Genomic DNA, 15,995 nt, shown 5'->3' with positions numbered 1-15,995 from the left:
AATCGACTCCCCTAATAGACTCCCCCGGCGGGGGCCGTTGTTTTACATTTCCCCCATTCCCCCCGTAAATCTGAAGTAAGGCGGACCAAGTTCTCATTTGGGTAAGAAAACATTTTACTAGTGGGCCCGCGAGTCAGAAATTATTGGATTTTATTCTTGAACTCGAAGACTTGATCACAATAATCATCGACGAGCATGGCATACATAGTCACGAAGTCATAGAAAGCATCTTGTCTCCTGATCAGATGAGAGGGGGTGATGTGGTGTGTGTTTTGAATGATATGGATGTGCCTTTGGTGCTTAGAAAGCTGGGAGAAGGCTTTGAAGTTATTGGCGATGTATATGTGCATGGTAGTATGGATGGCGAAGCTATGGATGCAGGCAAGGAGGAGGAGATACACTCATGTGAGAACATCGGGGATTATAGTACGGCTAGTAACATCGAGTGAGACTTCTAGAAAACTGAAAGACAAGACAACGGGTTCATACTGGGATAACGCTTGTACTTTCTAACCCCAAGAAAGAAAGCCCAAAAACCTGTGCGCGTAGCTAAACATCTGATTGGAAGTGGTTATATTAAGGCAGAAACCCCAGTACCTAGGTACAATGTTTGCCTCAGTCCACCTTGCATCCACTTGCATTAAAAACACAGCCTCACCAACTGTCACCTCAAACTTCAATCATGTCCCTCTTCTATCAATAAAAAGCCGTATCTTGGTGCCCTCAACCCGTCAAAGATACACAATACGGTTGCTATATGTTGAGGCGACATTGCGAAGTTCTTCCATCTTGATTACTACCCTGCTTCTTGAACTTCACAATACCAAAGCCCGCAACTGGCTCGCGCTTCACAGCCCTACGATACCTTGACTTGACTTTGACTTGGTCGACATGGCGGATACTCCTCTTCGGACTAGAAAGCGAGATAAGTTCAAAAAGAAGCTGGGGCTCGATTGGTCTGTGTGCCGAGAAACCCCTCAGCAGTCTCCTCATATCAGGGCCTCAAGTAATGTAAGATTACCTGCGAGTTCAGATACTTCAAGCCCTGCGGCTGCGAATGCTGTGAGCTCGAATTCTGATGCCGCGGGTTTGACTTCTTTGAATACTGGGCTCCCAAATACGACGGATTCGCGTCCGATTTCTGCATCTCGAGAGACGTCGCCCGATCCAGGAGGGGCACCGGGATCTCCATCCAACCATCCCAGCAATACTATTTCTTCAGGGCCTGCAGTTCCCATTCTTACACACCCTCAAAACAGCAGCCAAGACGCCATGCCACCAAGCACGAGCAAACCTCCAACTCGGGATCTGTGGGCAGACGCCCTCAAGAACCTCTCACCTGATGACCGGGAAGCCATACAGCGATTTCAGCCCACCTCAAATACTCAGCAGCCATTGGCCGAGACGATGGAAGAGTTGCTTCACATGACCAGAGAAGTGCAAGCTAAGTGCAAAGCAAAGGTGTATAAAATTCCATTCGGGGGAAAAGATGTCATCTTGAGAGATGTTGCTGGAAAGATGATCTTCTGGTTAAACAAGTTCAAGGACATCGGTGATATTGCTGTGAATTTCGACCCCATTCATGCAAGCCTGCCATGGGCTGGGGTCAGACTTTTGCTTCAGGTGCGTTATGTCTACTTAATGGAGAGTATTGCTAAATCATTGAAAAGGCAGCGACTGCAGAGCACGAACAAATGGGAGACCTAGTATTTGCTTCCGAGAAGCTCTCCTGCTTGATCAGTCGTGGAGCAATATATGAACGACTGTACCAGCCTAGAACAATACCTAAAGACATCATTGCCAACCTTCACCATGCACTCATTAGGCTTTATGCTGCAATACTTCGAATGATAGTATTATGTCATAGATTGTTTCTCAAAAATACCGCCAAACGAGCGCTGCACGCTTTCTTCAATCCCGGTGATGTCAAGGCTGAGCTTGAAGAAAGCGAAAAGCTAGAGGCGCAAGTCGAATACGAAGCCAATAATTGTGAGCGTGCGCGCAGTCAAGAAGCAGACGAAGAAAGCAAAAAGATGCTCCACTTCCTACAGCAGCCTATTCTTCGCACTGACGAGAACGTCTTGAGTCTCTTGGAAAAAGTGGGCGAAAAGGAACGACTGGAGGTTCTTGACTGGCTCTCAAAGGTGCTCTATGGCAAGCATCATAAAACGGTAAAGGAAAGGCGCACGGCCAATACATGTGGATGGCTTCTTGATCACAGCCGATACCAGAAGTGGCAAGAAGCAAGTGGATCGATAGTTCTCTGGCTGTGCGGCACGGGTGAGATAAAAACCGCAAACTCTGCATGGATATTGACTAATCATTCTTTTGAACTAGCGGGGACTGGCAAGACCTTTCTCACCTCAAGAGTTATTGACGAAATCCAAGCTGGCCTCCAAAGCAGCCCCAATCAAGAAGGCTTCGCGTTCTTCTATTGCAATAGAAACGAAACAGAGCGTCGAGAGCCATTATCAATGTTGAGAGCCTTTATCCGGCAGCTATCGACCATCAACCACCAATCGCACTCAATCCAGAAGTGTATCAAGGGTTTCTACAATGAATGTCGACTCAAGGCCTCCGAACCGACTATGGGTGACTGCAAAGAGCTCCTGCTGGAACTAGTCAACATATACCCCCGCACCACTCTTGTCGTGGATGCTCTTGATGAATGCGAGAAGCACAAACGTTTTGAATTGATCGAAACGCTTGACCATCTTTTAGCCAAGGCTTCAAATCCTGTCAAAATATTCGTTTCAAGTCGGCCAGATGGTGATATAAGAGAGAGGTTGAAGGATCGTGCTAATATCGAGATCAATGCAACAGATAACCAAGACGATATCTCTATATTTGTTAACAGCGAGATTGTCAAGCACAGAAGATGGACGAAAATGCCGGTAAAACTTAAAACTCGGATTGTGGAGACACTACAGCAGCAGAGCCAGGGAATGTGAGTCTTCAGTCACACTTTCGGTTTTTTTTTTATTTTTTGAAAAAGAAACCTAACACATCACAGGTTTCAATGGGCTTTCTTGCAAATCAAGCAGATATTGGAATTGCAGCACCCTGGAGAGATTGAGAAGCGATTAGGCAAACTTCCTAAAGACCTCAAACTCGCATACGATGAGATCTACAACGGGATGACTGAATATGAAAAAGAGATCGCAGATCGCGCCTTTCAGTGGGTTATGTGCGCCGCAAAACCTCTCTCTACACAAGAACTCCTTCCGGCATTGTGTCAGGATGGGACTGGCGATACTCTCCTTCCCTTGGATGGTCTTGATGAGGAACTTGCGCTGGAATACTGCCACAATCTCCTAGTCATCGACCCAACACGGAAAGTATGGGTGCCATCCCATCTCTCCGTGATTGAGTATATCGAGGACCACCTGTGGAGTCAACGCCAAGCCAACTCCCTGGTTTCTAGCGTCTGTCTGTTGGCGCTCCAAAACACAGTACTTTGTAATCGAGAGGAAAAGTGGATCATGCCTGACAATATGAGAGGCTCCTTTGACTTTCTTTGGAATTCTCTCTCAGAAAGGAATTTTGACCCGAGCGATCCACTTGATCATTGGGAGTTTAATTTTCTTAGCTATTATGCCAGACATCACTGGACAATTCACGCAAAGAAAAGTGCTGAAAGGGGCAGCAACCAAAGAATATCCACCCTTGTCGACGAGTTCCTTGGACTACCAGCAGATAGTAGTCTTCCATATCGATGTTGGATGAGAATGATATATAAGGAATGCCATGGAATACTACCTTTGACCTCAATTTTTCGGAATTGGGCTCTACCTTTTGAAGGCTTTGGGGAGTGCATGGCAAGCTTCGTGTATTGTGCTTTTGGCCTTGTGGCCACCCTACCTGACTGGCATGATTTCGATTGGGTGGAACAGGACCAAAGAACCGGTCATGGCCAGACCTTTCTAGAGCTTGCAGCACAAGCCGGAGCCGTTCATACTTGTAGGGAGCTCGTTAAGCATGGTGCGGACGTAAATGCCCAGACAAAAAGCCACGACGGGAGTCCACTAGCTGCCGCTATTTCAAACGGACAAGGAAATGTAGTTGAGTTCCTGCTTAAAGACGGAGGAGCAGATGTGAACATGCAATTACCAAATAGTGTGGGTGGAAGTGCACTGGCCAGTGCTTCATTTCAGGGACGGGAAGATATGGTTAGGCTTCTTGTGAAACGAAGAGAAACTGAGGTAAATATGCAATTACAGTATGGAGGTTTTGGGAGTGCGCTAGCTGCTGCTTCATATGGAGGAGAACAAGAGGTTGTCAAATTTCTTATAGGAGGGGGAAGCGGAGGTAAATATGCAATTACAGTACGGAGGTTTTGGGAGTGCGCTAGCTGCTGCTTCATGGCAAGGATATCAAGAGATTATCAAATTTCTTGTCAAAGAGGGGGGAGCAGAGGTAAATATGCAATTGCAGTATGGCCTTTTCGGCAGTGCGCTGGCTACTGCTTCATGGAGTGAACATCGGGAGGTTGTCAAATTTCTTATCGAGGAGGGGGAAGCGGAGGTAAATATGCAATTACAGTACGGAAGTTTTGGGAGTGCGCTAGCTGCTGCTTCATGGCAAGGAAATCAAGAGGTTGTCAAATTTCTTGTCAAAGAGGGGGGAGCAGAGGTAAATATGCAGTTACAGCATAGAAGATATGCAAATGCCCTAGAGGCTGCGGAAGAGATGCACAGGTTCGAGACAGCAGAGCTATTAATTAAGCTTGGGGCTGAACGAAAAGTGGTGGAGGATGAAGACAATGATGAGTCAACCGCTGATGAGGAGCGGGTCTCCTATAACGAGTCAAACTCTGATAATGAGTAGGAAACTTGAGAATCGATGCAACAGAGGAGGTGGAACGTTGAAAAGTTTTGCAGAGTCATTCTTCACCTGAACTTGGAACAGCAACTCTTTCGCGGGAAGCTGCTATTGATATTTCTGAGCCCAGTATCGATGTTAATATAATACCCCTTAAACACCCTAATATCTTTACAACATACCGCCTGTGAATCTGTGATCCGCTGTGCTGGTAGATTGAATACGAGTCCAAAAATAAAGACATGAGCGAAAAAATGCTTCACGAACTCATAAACTCCACATTTCACGCCTCAGCCTTAGTACCTTACACACTATATTAATGATGAGGTCACGAGGACACCCCTTGCGTATAAAGCAGGTCCAACATCTCGCTCTCAAAGAAGGGAAGAAAGAAGACAGAAAGGAAGGATAACGGTTTGAAAGGAGACGGGGAAGTACTTCTTGTCTGCAATGCGCTCGATATGTTGACTGACGATCTCTTGTTGGAAAAAGCCAGGAAACAGTTTTATGTGCAAGAGATACACCCCTCAGCAAATTATGAGTTTAAGGGTAGTGGCAGGAAAATTTGAACAACAGCCTGCCACTTCACAGCAGACTTCTTCTCTCTCTTTCTCACTTCGACTCCCCCTGGTTGAAATCAACAAAATACGGGTCCCAAATTTAAAAATATTCAACAGCACTCGGAACACTGCCTCGAATTCCTGAGACATAAATACAACTCTAATTATAACGTGGAGTCGTAAGTCTTATACAGGATAGATGGTTTGGTGAGGCCCCTTACATCAGGAGTTGAGACAAACCTAGAACAGAATTGGGGAAGAAAGACTGGGAAGGGATACCGTACGGAATTGTACCTTGGTATCGGGTTATATGAATCTGTAATCTCGACCATGCCAGCCACTCAGCCTTCCCCCTGATTTGCAATATCGTAAATCATCTCTAAACATCATGCCTTGCGCACACGCAAAGAAATATTTACGTCGAGTTCGAGTTATCGGCACACGAGAACGCACTCCCTGTTTCTAGTCAGCATATACTTCATATCTCGAAGATAGATACAACACACCAATCGAATGATCAGCATAAGCATTAATAATCAACTGCACCACCCCATACGTTCCACCCACACACAAGAAAGCTCCTAGCAGCGGCAAGAAGCAATGTGCATAATAAAGCGCCTTCTGCGTCAGAGTCCCTTTTCTGTACGCGGCGTGATCATACAGCCACAAGAAGCCCGGAAGCATAATTGCTAGCGGCGCAAAGCAGATACTTCCCGTCAATGCAAGCAAGTAGTTGAAGATTGGAATCGCCTTAGCGAGGATGAATGATAAGGATGCCAAGCCACAAGTGCAAGAGAGCCAGGTCGTCCAGTGAACCCAGGTGTTTTGTTGAAGATGAGGCGAATTCCGCAGGATGCGGACGAAGAGATATTTCGCTGCAACGTGGAGGTAGAGACACGCTGAGACGATCAAGCCGATGAGTCCAACTCCGTAGGCCACCTTTTTGACGACCGGGCCCGCCGAGCCGAGCGAGGGGGATGCAACCCATTGGCCGCACCAACGGTAGACGACGAGGGAGAAGGAGAGGTAGGCTGCTTGCACGATTGCCATGCAGGTATAGAGGGCTTTGTTATAGTCTTTCGGATTTCGCATCTCGGAGATGACGGGCAGGAAGGCGGAGGTCCCGGCTGAGGAGACGAAGATCGTTGCTGAGGCTGTGATGCCAGCGATGAAGGTTGGATGTGCGATGACAAAGTATCCGAGTTCATAGTCGCCGGTTTGAGGGGCAGCGGCGGGGCGGTCTAGTGTGGTGACTGCGACGACGATGATGAAGACCGCGACGAAGATGCTAGTGAAGCCGGCCCATGTGAGCCAGCCGATTTGGTGGAATTTTCGGACTGATGCTGTTGCTGTGATAACAATAGTTCCGATGAATGACCACCAAACTGTGCACGCTGCGTGTGTGGAGAGCGCGTTGAGGCCAACGGACACTCCGAGGATTCCTGAACCTGCGCAGAGGACATACGCCACAAGGAAGAGAGCGCCGACCAGTTCCTTCAGGATTGTACCGCCAAGGAGCTCTGCCATGTCGGCGATGGAATGACAGCCAGGATGAGAATTGCGGAAGTTTCCTTGGACAAGACCGGTGTAGGTGTTGAGTGCCCCCCAGCCAATGACCGACAGAGCACCTCCAAGAGCACCCAGGCTGTACATTGCTGTAGGAATACTGAGGACTCCAGTGGCGAAGATGACTGCAGCATTGTAAGTTGATATTCGAAGCATTTTGGTGCCCACATACCCTTCAAGAAGATGACTGAAGCTCGAGGCCATCCCACGGTTCGGAAGTCCACACCCCCATGTGTCTTCTTGAAGACCTCATTCTCCTCCAATGGATCTTCGGCGTCGGGATAATATGGCTCGACAACACCACGGCCAACAGCTGGCTGCTGTCCCTTCTCGTCATCCGAGCTCCCATTCTTGATAGAGGTCGTTCTTAAAGACATGGTGCTCAATTATTAACTTCAATATTGAGTGCTGTGCAAGGGAATGAAAACAGAGGGAAAAGAGAAGGGGAGATGACCATAGATATATAACTACGATGGCATCAGTCGAATCATCCCTCTCACAGAGAAATCAAGAACTTCAGTCACCGAGATAAGAATCCTCGCAAACGACCATCTAAAATCCTCCGAAGAAAAAAGATATGACTGCATTGAATGATAAGATTGCCCTTCCCGACAGCTCCATGCTCGGATCTGGCCACACTGAAACGATGATTGATGCTCTGAAAAGTTCATTGACGCAGGAACCGGATTACCCCCCATTTCTTGACGTCTGCTTATCACCGCGCGCAAGGAGGCATCGTTATCATGATGCCCGCAACGGAGCTCCGATATGGCCATGGGCAAGATGGGGAAATGATTGCTGGTGCGTCAAAGGTGGGGAGACGAGCGTTGCCATGTGTTTCCGACTTGCTGTATCGTATCGATAGCGGCCAGCAGCTCAACCATGGCTCTGGAAGTCATCCACCGGGTTCGTGTGACGAATATCGATATCGAGATGTGTGAAACCAAGGGTTGAAGAGTTGAAAGAGGTTGGCTAGTTGGAGTCTGCCGAAATTGGTTGGCGGGTTGCTAAGTCAGCGACCTTCTGCTCATTTCACGAAGCTTCAGGATCCGCTCGGAATATCGCCATCTCCAATTCTCTCTACTAGCAGTCAACCTCATCCCTGACTATCCGGCTTTTGATACAAGGACAGTGCATTGGATTTTATGCCGGATCTTGAGGCGTTCAAGAGCCTCCGCGGCCGCAGTGCCACCCACGACCGACGATCTACTCGAGCACTCCTTCATGCATTTCATCTATTCAATCACGGGAGAGATTCTTGTTCCAGGCCGTCCTTTCTCGTCCGAGTTCGGTTATACGCCATTGATATCCAGTGGAAATGACGGGGTTAACTTTTTAGATCATGATTCTTATTGCGGGTCGCCCGGAGCGGATCCTCAGAATCCCCACAATTGACTGAGCCAAGGGCTTGCCAAATCCCTACGACTTGACGGCCTCAAGATATATGGGGAATGAGTTTGCCTGCTGTGGGGATCTGATCGTTCCTTGCCTCCGTACCAAGATGTTTTCGGTGGAACAACCGCTTTTTATGTCAAGGTTCTTGGATTATTCCTGCGCAAACTTGCTCGTGCCAAGAGTCTGAGAGGGTTCCAAGTCCACATTCCAAACAGCTTGTTCTCCCTCATCCAAACAAATTCCTCGAACTCATCATGATGCCCCGCAAAGCATCGCACGATGTTGAGGGAAAGAGGGCTTTTAAAATCTGAGGGGGAACGAGGCAGATATTTTCACTTTATAATCTCTCTTTCCGTCATATACCTTTATACTTGCCAGGAATGACCAGATTGTCTTTGTTCCACTGATGGATTCTTCTGATCTTATATGAAAGTTGTTGAATTGTTGCTACCTCCCCAGGTCTTCCTGAAATCTATCCAAGATGGATGTCGATAAGTATGACGGGGCTTCCTTGGCTGGACTATCCAGTCATGCTTCACTCATCACGAACAGACACCTGCAAATTGGCGCCAGCTCAGTGTGAGTATCGACAAGGTTACTGGAGGTACTGGTATCAAGCAGATCATGTATACGGATACGCCACCGTTTATTTCATGTGTGCGATCATTGGCGTGTTCACAATTGGAAACATTATATCAACCATATCGAGGAGATCAAAGTCAAGAGCGAGTGGGAATCTCACATGGCGGAGAGGATTAGCGACTGGTCGATTCCTTTCATACAGATCATTTTATATCCAAGGCTTGAGATGGTATTCGCCTTCCGCTGGCGTGATGTTGTTGGGTGTTTGCGGGGCTATATACTTCTTTGGTGAGCTCTTGAACATCACGTTCCTGTACACTTCAAGTACTGACTGTTCAGCTCTGACACTTGGCCCAAAACCATACTACTGGCCGAATACGAAGAAACTGTCTTATGGAGGTTCCCCGCCTCTGGCAACCAGGTCAGGATGGATGGCTGTAGCTCTACTTCCATTTGTGATGTGAGGAATCTTCATCATTCGTTGCCCGGACTCTGCTCAGAACTCATGTTTTCTCATAGGGTCTTGTCCTCGAAGCTCAACTATGTCACGTATATGACTGGCATATCTCATGAGAAACTTATGGTCTTCCACCGCTGGACTAGTTGGGCAATGTTTGTGTTAGCTTTGGTTCATACGTTCCCGTTCATTGTGGTTCACATCCGAAAAGGAGATATGATGACACAGTGGAAGACGAGCGTGGTTTATTGGACTGGTGTCGCTGCCCTCATCCCTCAAGCGTACATGAACATCATGTCCATCGGTGTCATACGGTAAATCTACCAGCTCCGCAATTGGCACATAGCAGCACGGCTACTGACGGAGATCACAGTACTCGATTCTATGAATTTTTCAAGGCTACCCACTTCCTTGCGGCAGGATTCTTCATCGTCTTCTTCTTCATTCATTGCGACTTTCGCCTCACATCTTGGTACCTATTCTCCTTATTGAACTTGTCGAGTTTTACTGATAAATCCTTCAGGGATTACTTCATTGCTGCACTCGCGCTCTATGGGGTAACCTACATCTTCTCATTTTTTCGCACCGCACTTCAAAGTCTCAAGGCCGAGGCGAAATTCATCCTCCTCCCGGACTCAACAATTCAGATTTCGGTCCCTACGGAAATGTCCTGGAAACCAGGCCAACATGTATTCCTCCGATTTTGGGCCCTCCCCGGTTTACATTCATACAGCATGCATCCGTTCACAATCTGCTCTTTGCCGTCATCCGGAGAAATGGTCTTCTTCATCCGACCACACAGAGGCTTTACTGGGCGCCTGAAGAAGCTTGTCGAGACTCGATACGGAACCATGGCCATGAGTATCGACGGCCCGTATGGAAATAGCGACACAGCCAGCAAACTCGCTTCTTCTGACACGGTGATCCTCATCGCTGGAGGGTCGGGCACTGGGTACTTATTACCATTGCTTCAAAGCATCTTGCAAGAGAACATCAGCACGGCAGAAGTTCACGTCACGATAGCAGTTAGACACTCAGATTCAGCGCACTGGATCGTCGGGGAGCTCGAGCGAGTCCTAGAATCCCACACCTCAAACCGAAAGGTGAAAATTGACATCCATATCACCGACGATGTCTCCTCTCTCCAAACCGAGGAAAAAGAGATCTCACCTGATGATGATGCGGAGAAGAGCGCGCTTAGACGAGCTGGTCCCGTTGCTACGGGGCATAAGAGTATTACCGTGATATATGGGAAGGGCAGACCGGATTTGAAGGAGCTACTTAGGAGGAATACTATGGATGCACTAGAAGGGACGAGCGTATCGGTCACAAGTTGTGGACCTGCGAGCATGGGTCTTGATGTTAGGAATGCGTGTGCAGAGGCTCAAGGCAGAATTTTCCAAGGAAAAGGAGGAGCAGGGGAGGTATGGTTTCATTGTGAAGCTTTTGGGTGGTGATGTGTGAAGCTTTATGCCACTGCCAAGAGGCGCGTATGGAAATCATGCACAAAATCATTCGGCATCAGCACAGTTTCTACATCAGGTCCCTCGGGTTTCTGATACAGTTTGTATCTGCACAACGATCTTCCCCTTGGCCCTCTTGCTCATGATGATGTCGTAGCCCTTATCGAGACACCGTCAGCATCATCCAACAGAAGAGTTCGTCCACATACCTTGAGCGCATCCTCCATCTCCAATACTTCACTCACCACCGCCTTCAATTTTCCCTCAGTCGCATGCTTGGCCACTAGGTCTGCCGTCTTTTGGTTAAAAACGGTGCTAAACATACAGTATTTCCTCGGAACGCCACCAAGAAACGAAGGCCACCAAGTATTCTTGAGCCAGCACCAAACGGTCCAAATCAGGCCTTCCATACTTCCGACGTTCACAAATATCCCCTGTATCTTGAGGTGCCTTGGACTGTTTTCATATAGCCCTTGCGAGCCGACAGTATCAAGAATGACATCAAACTGCTGCTCTCCATACTTCCTGGCAAGATATTCATGCACCGGTTGATGGGTTTGATAATCCACAACCTTCACTTGCACGTCAGCACGATCTCCTCCTCGAAAGATTGTTAGGAACCCACGTCATCAGCCCCAATATTTTTAACAATATCCTCATTCCTCCCCGAACAAACACCCACCACGAAACTCGCTCCCATCGCCTTCGCAACCTGCACAGTCATCGTTCCCACTCCACCACTTGCCCCATTAACCAGCACTCTATCGCCCTCCTTCACCCCAGCCCTCCGACACAAAAACATAGCCGTCTGCCCACAACTCCCCAGTCCCGCTGCATCACTCATCTCCATCCCATCCGGCACAACACCCATAGGAGCCGTCTCCTCATCAACAACTATATACTCCGCCAGTACTCCCTTCCCACTCAGCACCGCTTTCGCAGGTATCAATGAGCCGAACACTCTCGTCCCAAGTTTGTATTTTGAGGGAGCGGAAGGCCCACATTGGAGCACGGTGCCTGAGAAGTCGAGATCGGGAATCGAGAACTTTGGGCGGACGAAGGAGGGGAAGAGGGTCATGAGGACGGGGCCCGCGGGGTTGAGTGCTGCGTGGGAGATGCGGATTAGGAGGCTGGAGCCTGTGGGTGCGGAGGGAGTTGGGTGGGAGGGAGCGAGGATTAAGACGCGGCGAGGTGGACCGCGAGAGGAGAAGATCCAGGCGCGCATGGTGGGTGGTGGTGTTTGAGAAGACATTGCATCAAGGGGCGAGGGGGTATGAGGGGGTTGGAAGAGGAATTCTTACTAGATATGTTGAAGTGAAATAGAAATTCAAAGATGGGAGTTAATGACTGAGATTTCTTCGTCCATGAACCTTTCATAGCAATTGACCCCCTTCTTCTATCTTTTCCGCGAACACTCAGGCCACGAAAGTCCGTTCCGTGAGAGTAGGGGTTACAAAAGTTGGCTTGCATGTTTGCTGAAGATTGTATTTTTTAAGGTTTCGCTATGGGAATTGGAATGGAACACGAGAAATTCAACGCTTTGGGATTTAAGACATCATGCATGTTGCGGAGTTAACGGCTTGAGGCTGAAGTGTTTGCAGGACCTCACTGGGGAAGCCTATTATAATCGGCATATAAACGCACCGTATTACTAGCAAGTCGAGACTCAAATAAGAAATAGAGGGGCGTTACTAGATGGTCCAAAAACTGATCCCATGCCGTTTTTGAAAATCTTAGTTAACGAATCGGGTGTTCACATGTATTTCAAAAGGTGTTGTGCTTGGCGAAGGCATGTGCGATCAACCTTCCCACCTCGCATCTCCCACAAGCACCGAAACAAGTCATTTCCCTGTTGCACCTAGCTAGTGATTGATACTACGTAGCGTCACAAGTCGTCTATCGAATCGAAGTCTTTCATACCTTCTTCCAGGGTATCTATATCCCATCCTGGTTTTCGACCTAGTTTCCGCACCAAGAATTCTTGGAATCTTTGATTGATGTCTGCAGCCCTGAGATATGACCTTTCCCCCGGAATACACTCCTTCAGTTGGATTGCGGGATGTATGCCAGGGATGATATCTGGCGCGGTAGTCACTCCCTCGCCACCAGCATCACACAAAACGAACTTGTCTCCTAATTGTAAATCATGGAGCCCATGAAGAGCGTGTTGCAGAGCTGCTTCCTGGAGATTTCATCAGTTGATTCGCTGTACTATACACTCCGATACCACTTACCGATTATATCGCAAGGATCATGCGAGTATTTTCTGGCAGTCCTGTGGTTTACAGGAACTATTTAAAATCTTTGAGGTCCTTCGTTTTTGAGATATTGCTCCAGCCGAAGGGACAATCGAGCAGAATTCGAGCTCAGCTCTCCCAACACTGTAGCCAAGGTTTTGCCCTAAAGTCCACATAAAATAGTCAATGAATGCTGCCAAATAGTTGGAAACCAGTACATCTTCATCATGGAGTTGAGAGGTGGGGGGAGGAACCCGAGGGTTCGTTGCGAAACTGCCTATGAAAATATGTCACTGTGTCAGAGACTCGTTGCTAGTCAACCATCACCAGTAGCAACAAGCTTATAGCTTGAATCTGGTACTTCGTTCAACATTGGGAGGAATCTGTGTAACGTAGCTCCGTCGGTACTTTGAGGCTCATCACCCCACCGTGCTCTCCCGTACTAGAGGGCCATTGATCAATCACGTAATGGAGATTTGGCTGCTCAAGCTGTTATTATTGGATTCACGAGCCTACCAGAGACATTTGACATACATTCCGTGAAATGTTTGGAAAATGGAGTATTTCTCAGGGGGGGCTCCACTATTCTTAGCAAGCGAGCCCCTGGATCACGCGAGTTGCAATATCCTTCACGAGGCTATAAGTGAGTAAGTTGGTAGATTAATGCCTCAAACTCGAATTTTCTGGCGTAGCCATGTAGGGCATATCAGAATATTTTTAAATTTTCATTCTCGAGGTAAGAGTTACGTTATGCTGTTGAAGTGTTGAAATATTCCCGAGATTCGGCGAACAAGCTCGGAGGATTACTCTCCTGCTGGTGTACGAGCAACTACAATATCCTACTCTAGTGATAATGGAAGAAAGCAAAGACATCATATGTGACCACCTGCTTCTGATAGGTCTATCAAAGCTACGGACTTTCGCAGCAAGTCAAGCTTCACTTCCGCTTATCACGTGAGCGATGCTTCATCCAATTCGGACGTTTTAAGTGACAACGGCGGCATACTAAAGTTTCGAATTTTCGGTCGAAAGTTGCCCCAAGTAGGGTTTGTCTTGCAACTTAAATGCTCCGAGTCTCCGAGTCAGAGTTATGTTGCACTGTTGAAGTGTTCGGAGAGTCGGCGAACGAGCTCGGAGCATATTGTATCGCTTAGCCCCTTGGCCTCTTTCAAAGGGCAACGAACATTACTGCCCGGCAGTGGACGATCGGATAATTAATTATACTTCTAACTGATGTACTCTCTTCTGAATTCATTAATTCTTCCTTCTAAGAGCACACTCGCAAACTTTTCTTCCATTGTACCTACTTGTTTTCATACTTTTCCAGCTGCAACCAACTAGCAAACATGGTAGACTCAGCACCTGACAAGCAAGGAATATCCATGTTTTGGTGGGCAAAGCACAATCCACCCAAGGACCCCAAGACCTCTTTTGCAGGCAAGACTGTCCTCATAACAGGTGCTAATGTTGGACTTGGTCTGGAAGCAGCTGTCAAATTTGCTGCCCTCGGCGCTTCATCCCTCATCTTTGGCGTGCGCTCTCTTCAGCGGGGCGAGGACGCCAAAAAGCTTATCTGCCAACGAACTGGCTACCTCTCTTCGAATATCAAGCTCTTCCAACTCGACATGAGCGCCTTCGCCTCCGTCAAGAAGTTCGCAGACACAATCACGAAGGAAGTCCCACGAGTCGACGTTGCGATCCTCAATGCCGGCATTGCAGCCCCCTCATACCAAGTCAGTCCAGATGGATACGAGATGTCGCTTCAAGTTAACGTCATATCGACAGCGTTGCTTGCCATCTTACTGCTCCCCAAGCTCCGACAGACGACTGCTAAGACTGGGCAGCCTACACATCTCGAGTTCGTAGGGAGCAACGGACAAGCTCAAGTCACTTCAGAGATGCTCAAGCTCGGTCCAGAAGATAAGGTCGTAGAGAAACTTAGCAGCAAGGATTTCTTCAACTACATGACTCAGTATCAGGTTTCGAAGTTGCTGCTTCAATATGTTGTGGACAGCATTGCTTCCAAGACCTTGAGTACATTCGGGGAGTCGGAAGTTATAGTCACGACAGTGTGTCCCGGTCTTTGTAGAACAAATCTTGGTCGAGAGTTTGGAACATTTCTGAAGGTGACAAATGGCATTTTTCAGCAGATCTTTGCGAGATCGTGTGAAGAAGGGAGTAGGACATTGGTTAGTGGGGCGGCTCTGGGACCTGAAGCCCATGGGAAATTTTGGAGTCATGATGTTTTTTACAAGTGAGTGAGGACTCAGACCAGGACATCAGGGGTCAATTTTGACTGACTTTTCTATTTTACAGAAAGGGAGAGCTCGTCACAAGTGAGGAAGGGAAAGTGCTTCAAATCAGGACGTGGGATGAGATTCTGCAGATTCTGAGAAAGTTTGCACCTGAAGTTGATGGGATTCTCAATTCTAAAACTTGAGCTATTACACAGCACTTCATTTATCAGGGAGATTCTTTTAATCATATTCTAGAAAACTCTTTGTTATCAATTGCTGAATCGCGTTACGGTTGGGCAGCCCGATCTCCCCGTCTTCTCTTGGCAAAGCTATTGAGTATTAGAGAACATTACCAACAATCCTTTCTAGAAATGTTGGCCTTATTTAATAAGTACAAGCAAGACAATGTTCCAATAGACTTCGATACAATATGTCCTTTCAAGCTGGCCTTAGAGTTTCGGGATATTCGGTCACTGTTTACTTCATTTTCATGTTTTAAAACCCGCCGGAACCTGTGCCTCTATAATTAGCACACGTGTACATAAGAATCTGAGGTCTTATTTTATCATTACATCACGTATTGAAGTCAAATCATGAAGTCCAAGTCGATTATCACTGTCACGTGATGGAGCTGTAGCCCCTGAATCTGATTTGTAAGCCTAGAAATTCGCTAACTT

At 47.6% G+C, this 15,995-nt stretch overlaps 5 protein-coding genes across 5 annotated transcripts; 3 read left to right on the top strand and 2 right to left on the bottom strand.

Moving 5' to 3' along the window:
• Positions 1–798: 798 nt before the first annotated feature.
• Positions 799–4,827, top strand: K444DRAFT_659768 (uncharacterized protein; the record flags this gene model as incomplete). Its single annotated transcript, XM_024886384.1, has 4 exons — positions 799–1,623; positions 1,671–2,947; positions 3,014–4,308; positions 4,370–4,827. Exons 1-4 carry the CDS (start codon positions 892–894, stop codon positions 4,825–4,827), a joined length of 3,762 nt encoding a protein of 1,253 aa, XP_024742477.1. The 5' UTR covers positions 799–891.
• An 836-nt stretch (positions 4,828–5,663) lies between these two features.
• K444DRAFT_183005 (neutral amino acid permease) lies at positions 5,664–7,424 on the bottom strand. The gene is made up of 3 exons (XM_024870835.1): positions 7,120–7,424; positions 5,888–7,072; positions 5,664–5,837 (listed from the first exon to the last, which is right to left on the bottom strand). The coding sequence occupies exons 1-3, from the start codon at positions 7,322–7,324 to the stop codon at positions 5,797–5,799; spliced, it is 1,431 nt and encodes a 476-aa protein (XP_024742476.1). The 5' UTR covers positions 7,325–7,424; the 3' UTR covers positions 5,664–5,796.
• A 1,415-nt stretch (positions 7,425–8,839) lies between these two features.
• K444DRAFT_581791 (uncharacterized protein) lies at positions 8,840–11,083 on the top strand (the record flags this gene model as incomplete). The annotated part of the gene is made up of 5 exons (XM_024877760.1): positions 8,840–9,212; positions 9,264–9,384; positions 9,444–9,695; positions 9,755–9,853; positions 9,905–11,083. 5 exons carry the CDS (start codon positions 8,840–8,842, stop codon positions 10,836–10,838), a joined length of 1,779 nt encoding a protein of 592 aa, XP_024742475.1. The 3' UTR covers positions 10,839–11,083.
• K444DRAFT_519037 (NAD(P)-binding protein) lies at positions 10,985–12,096 on the bottom strand (the record flags this gene model as incomplete). Its single annotated transcript, XM_024873919.1, has 2 exons — positions 10,985–11,416; positions 11,470–12,096. 2 exons carry the CDS (start codon positions 12,094–12,096, stop codon positions 10,985–10,987), a joined length of 1,059 nt encoding a protein of 352 aa, XP_024742474.1.
• A 2,331-nt stretch (positions 12,097–14,427) lies between these two features.
• Positions 14,428–15,521, top strand: K444DRAFT_625134 (NAD(P)-binding protein; the record flags this gene model as incomplete). Its single annotated transcript, XM_024882481.1, has 2 exons — positions 14,428–15,335; positions 15,398–15,521. 2 exons carry the CDS (start codon positions 14,428–14,430, stop codon positions 15,519–15,521), a joined length of 1,032 nt encoding a protein of 343 aa, XP_024742473.1.
• Positions 15,522–15,995: the final 474 nt, after the last annotated feature.

Source organism: Hyaloscypha bicolor (assembly GCF_002865645.1).
Source record: "Hyaloscypha bicolor E unplaced genomic scaffold K444scaffold_16, whole genome shotgun sequence".
Lineage (NCBI taxonomy): Eukaryota > Fungi > Ascomycota > Leotiomycetes > Helotiales > Hyaloscyphaceae > Hyaloscypha > Hyaloscypha bicolor.
The sequence above is the reverse complement of the archived record's forward strand: the minus strand, read 5'-3'. Positions and strand labels throughout refer to the sequence as shown.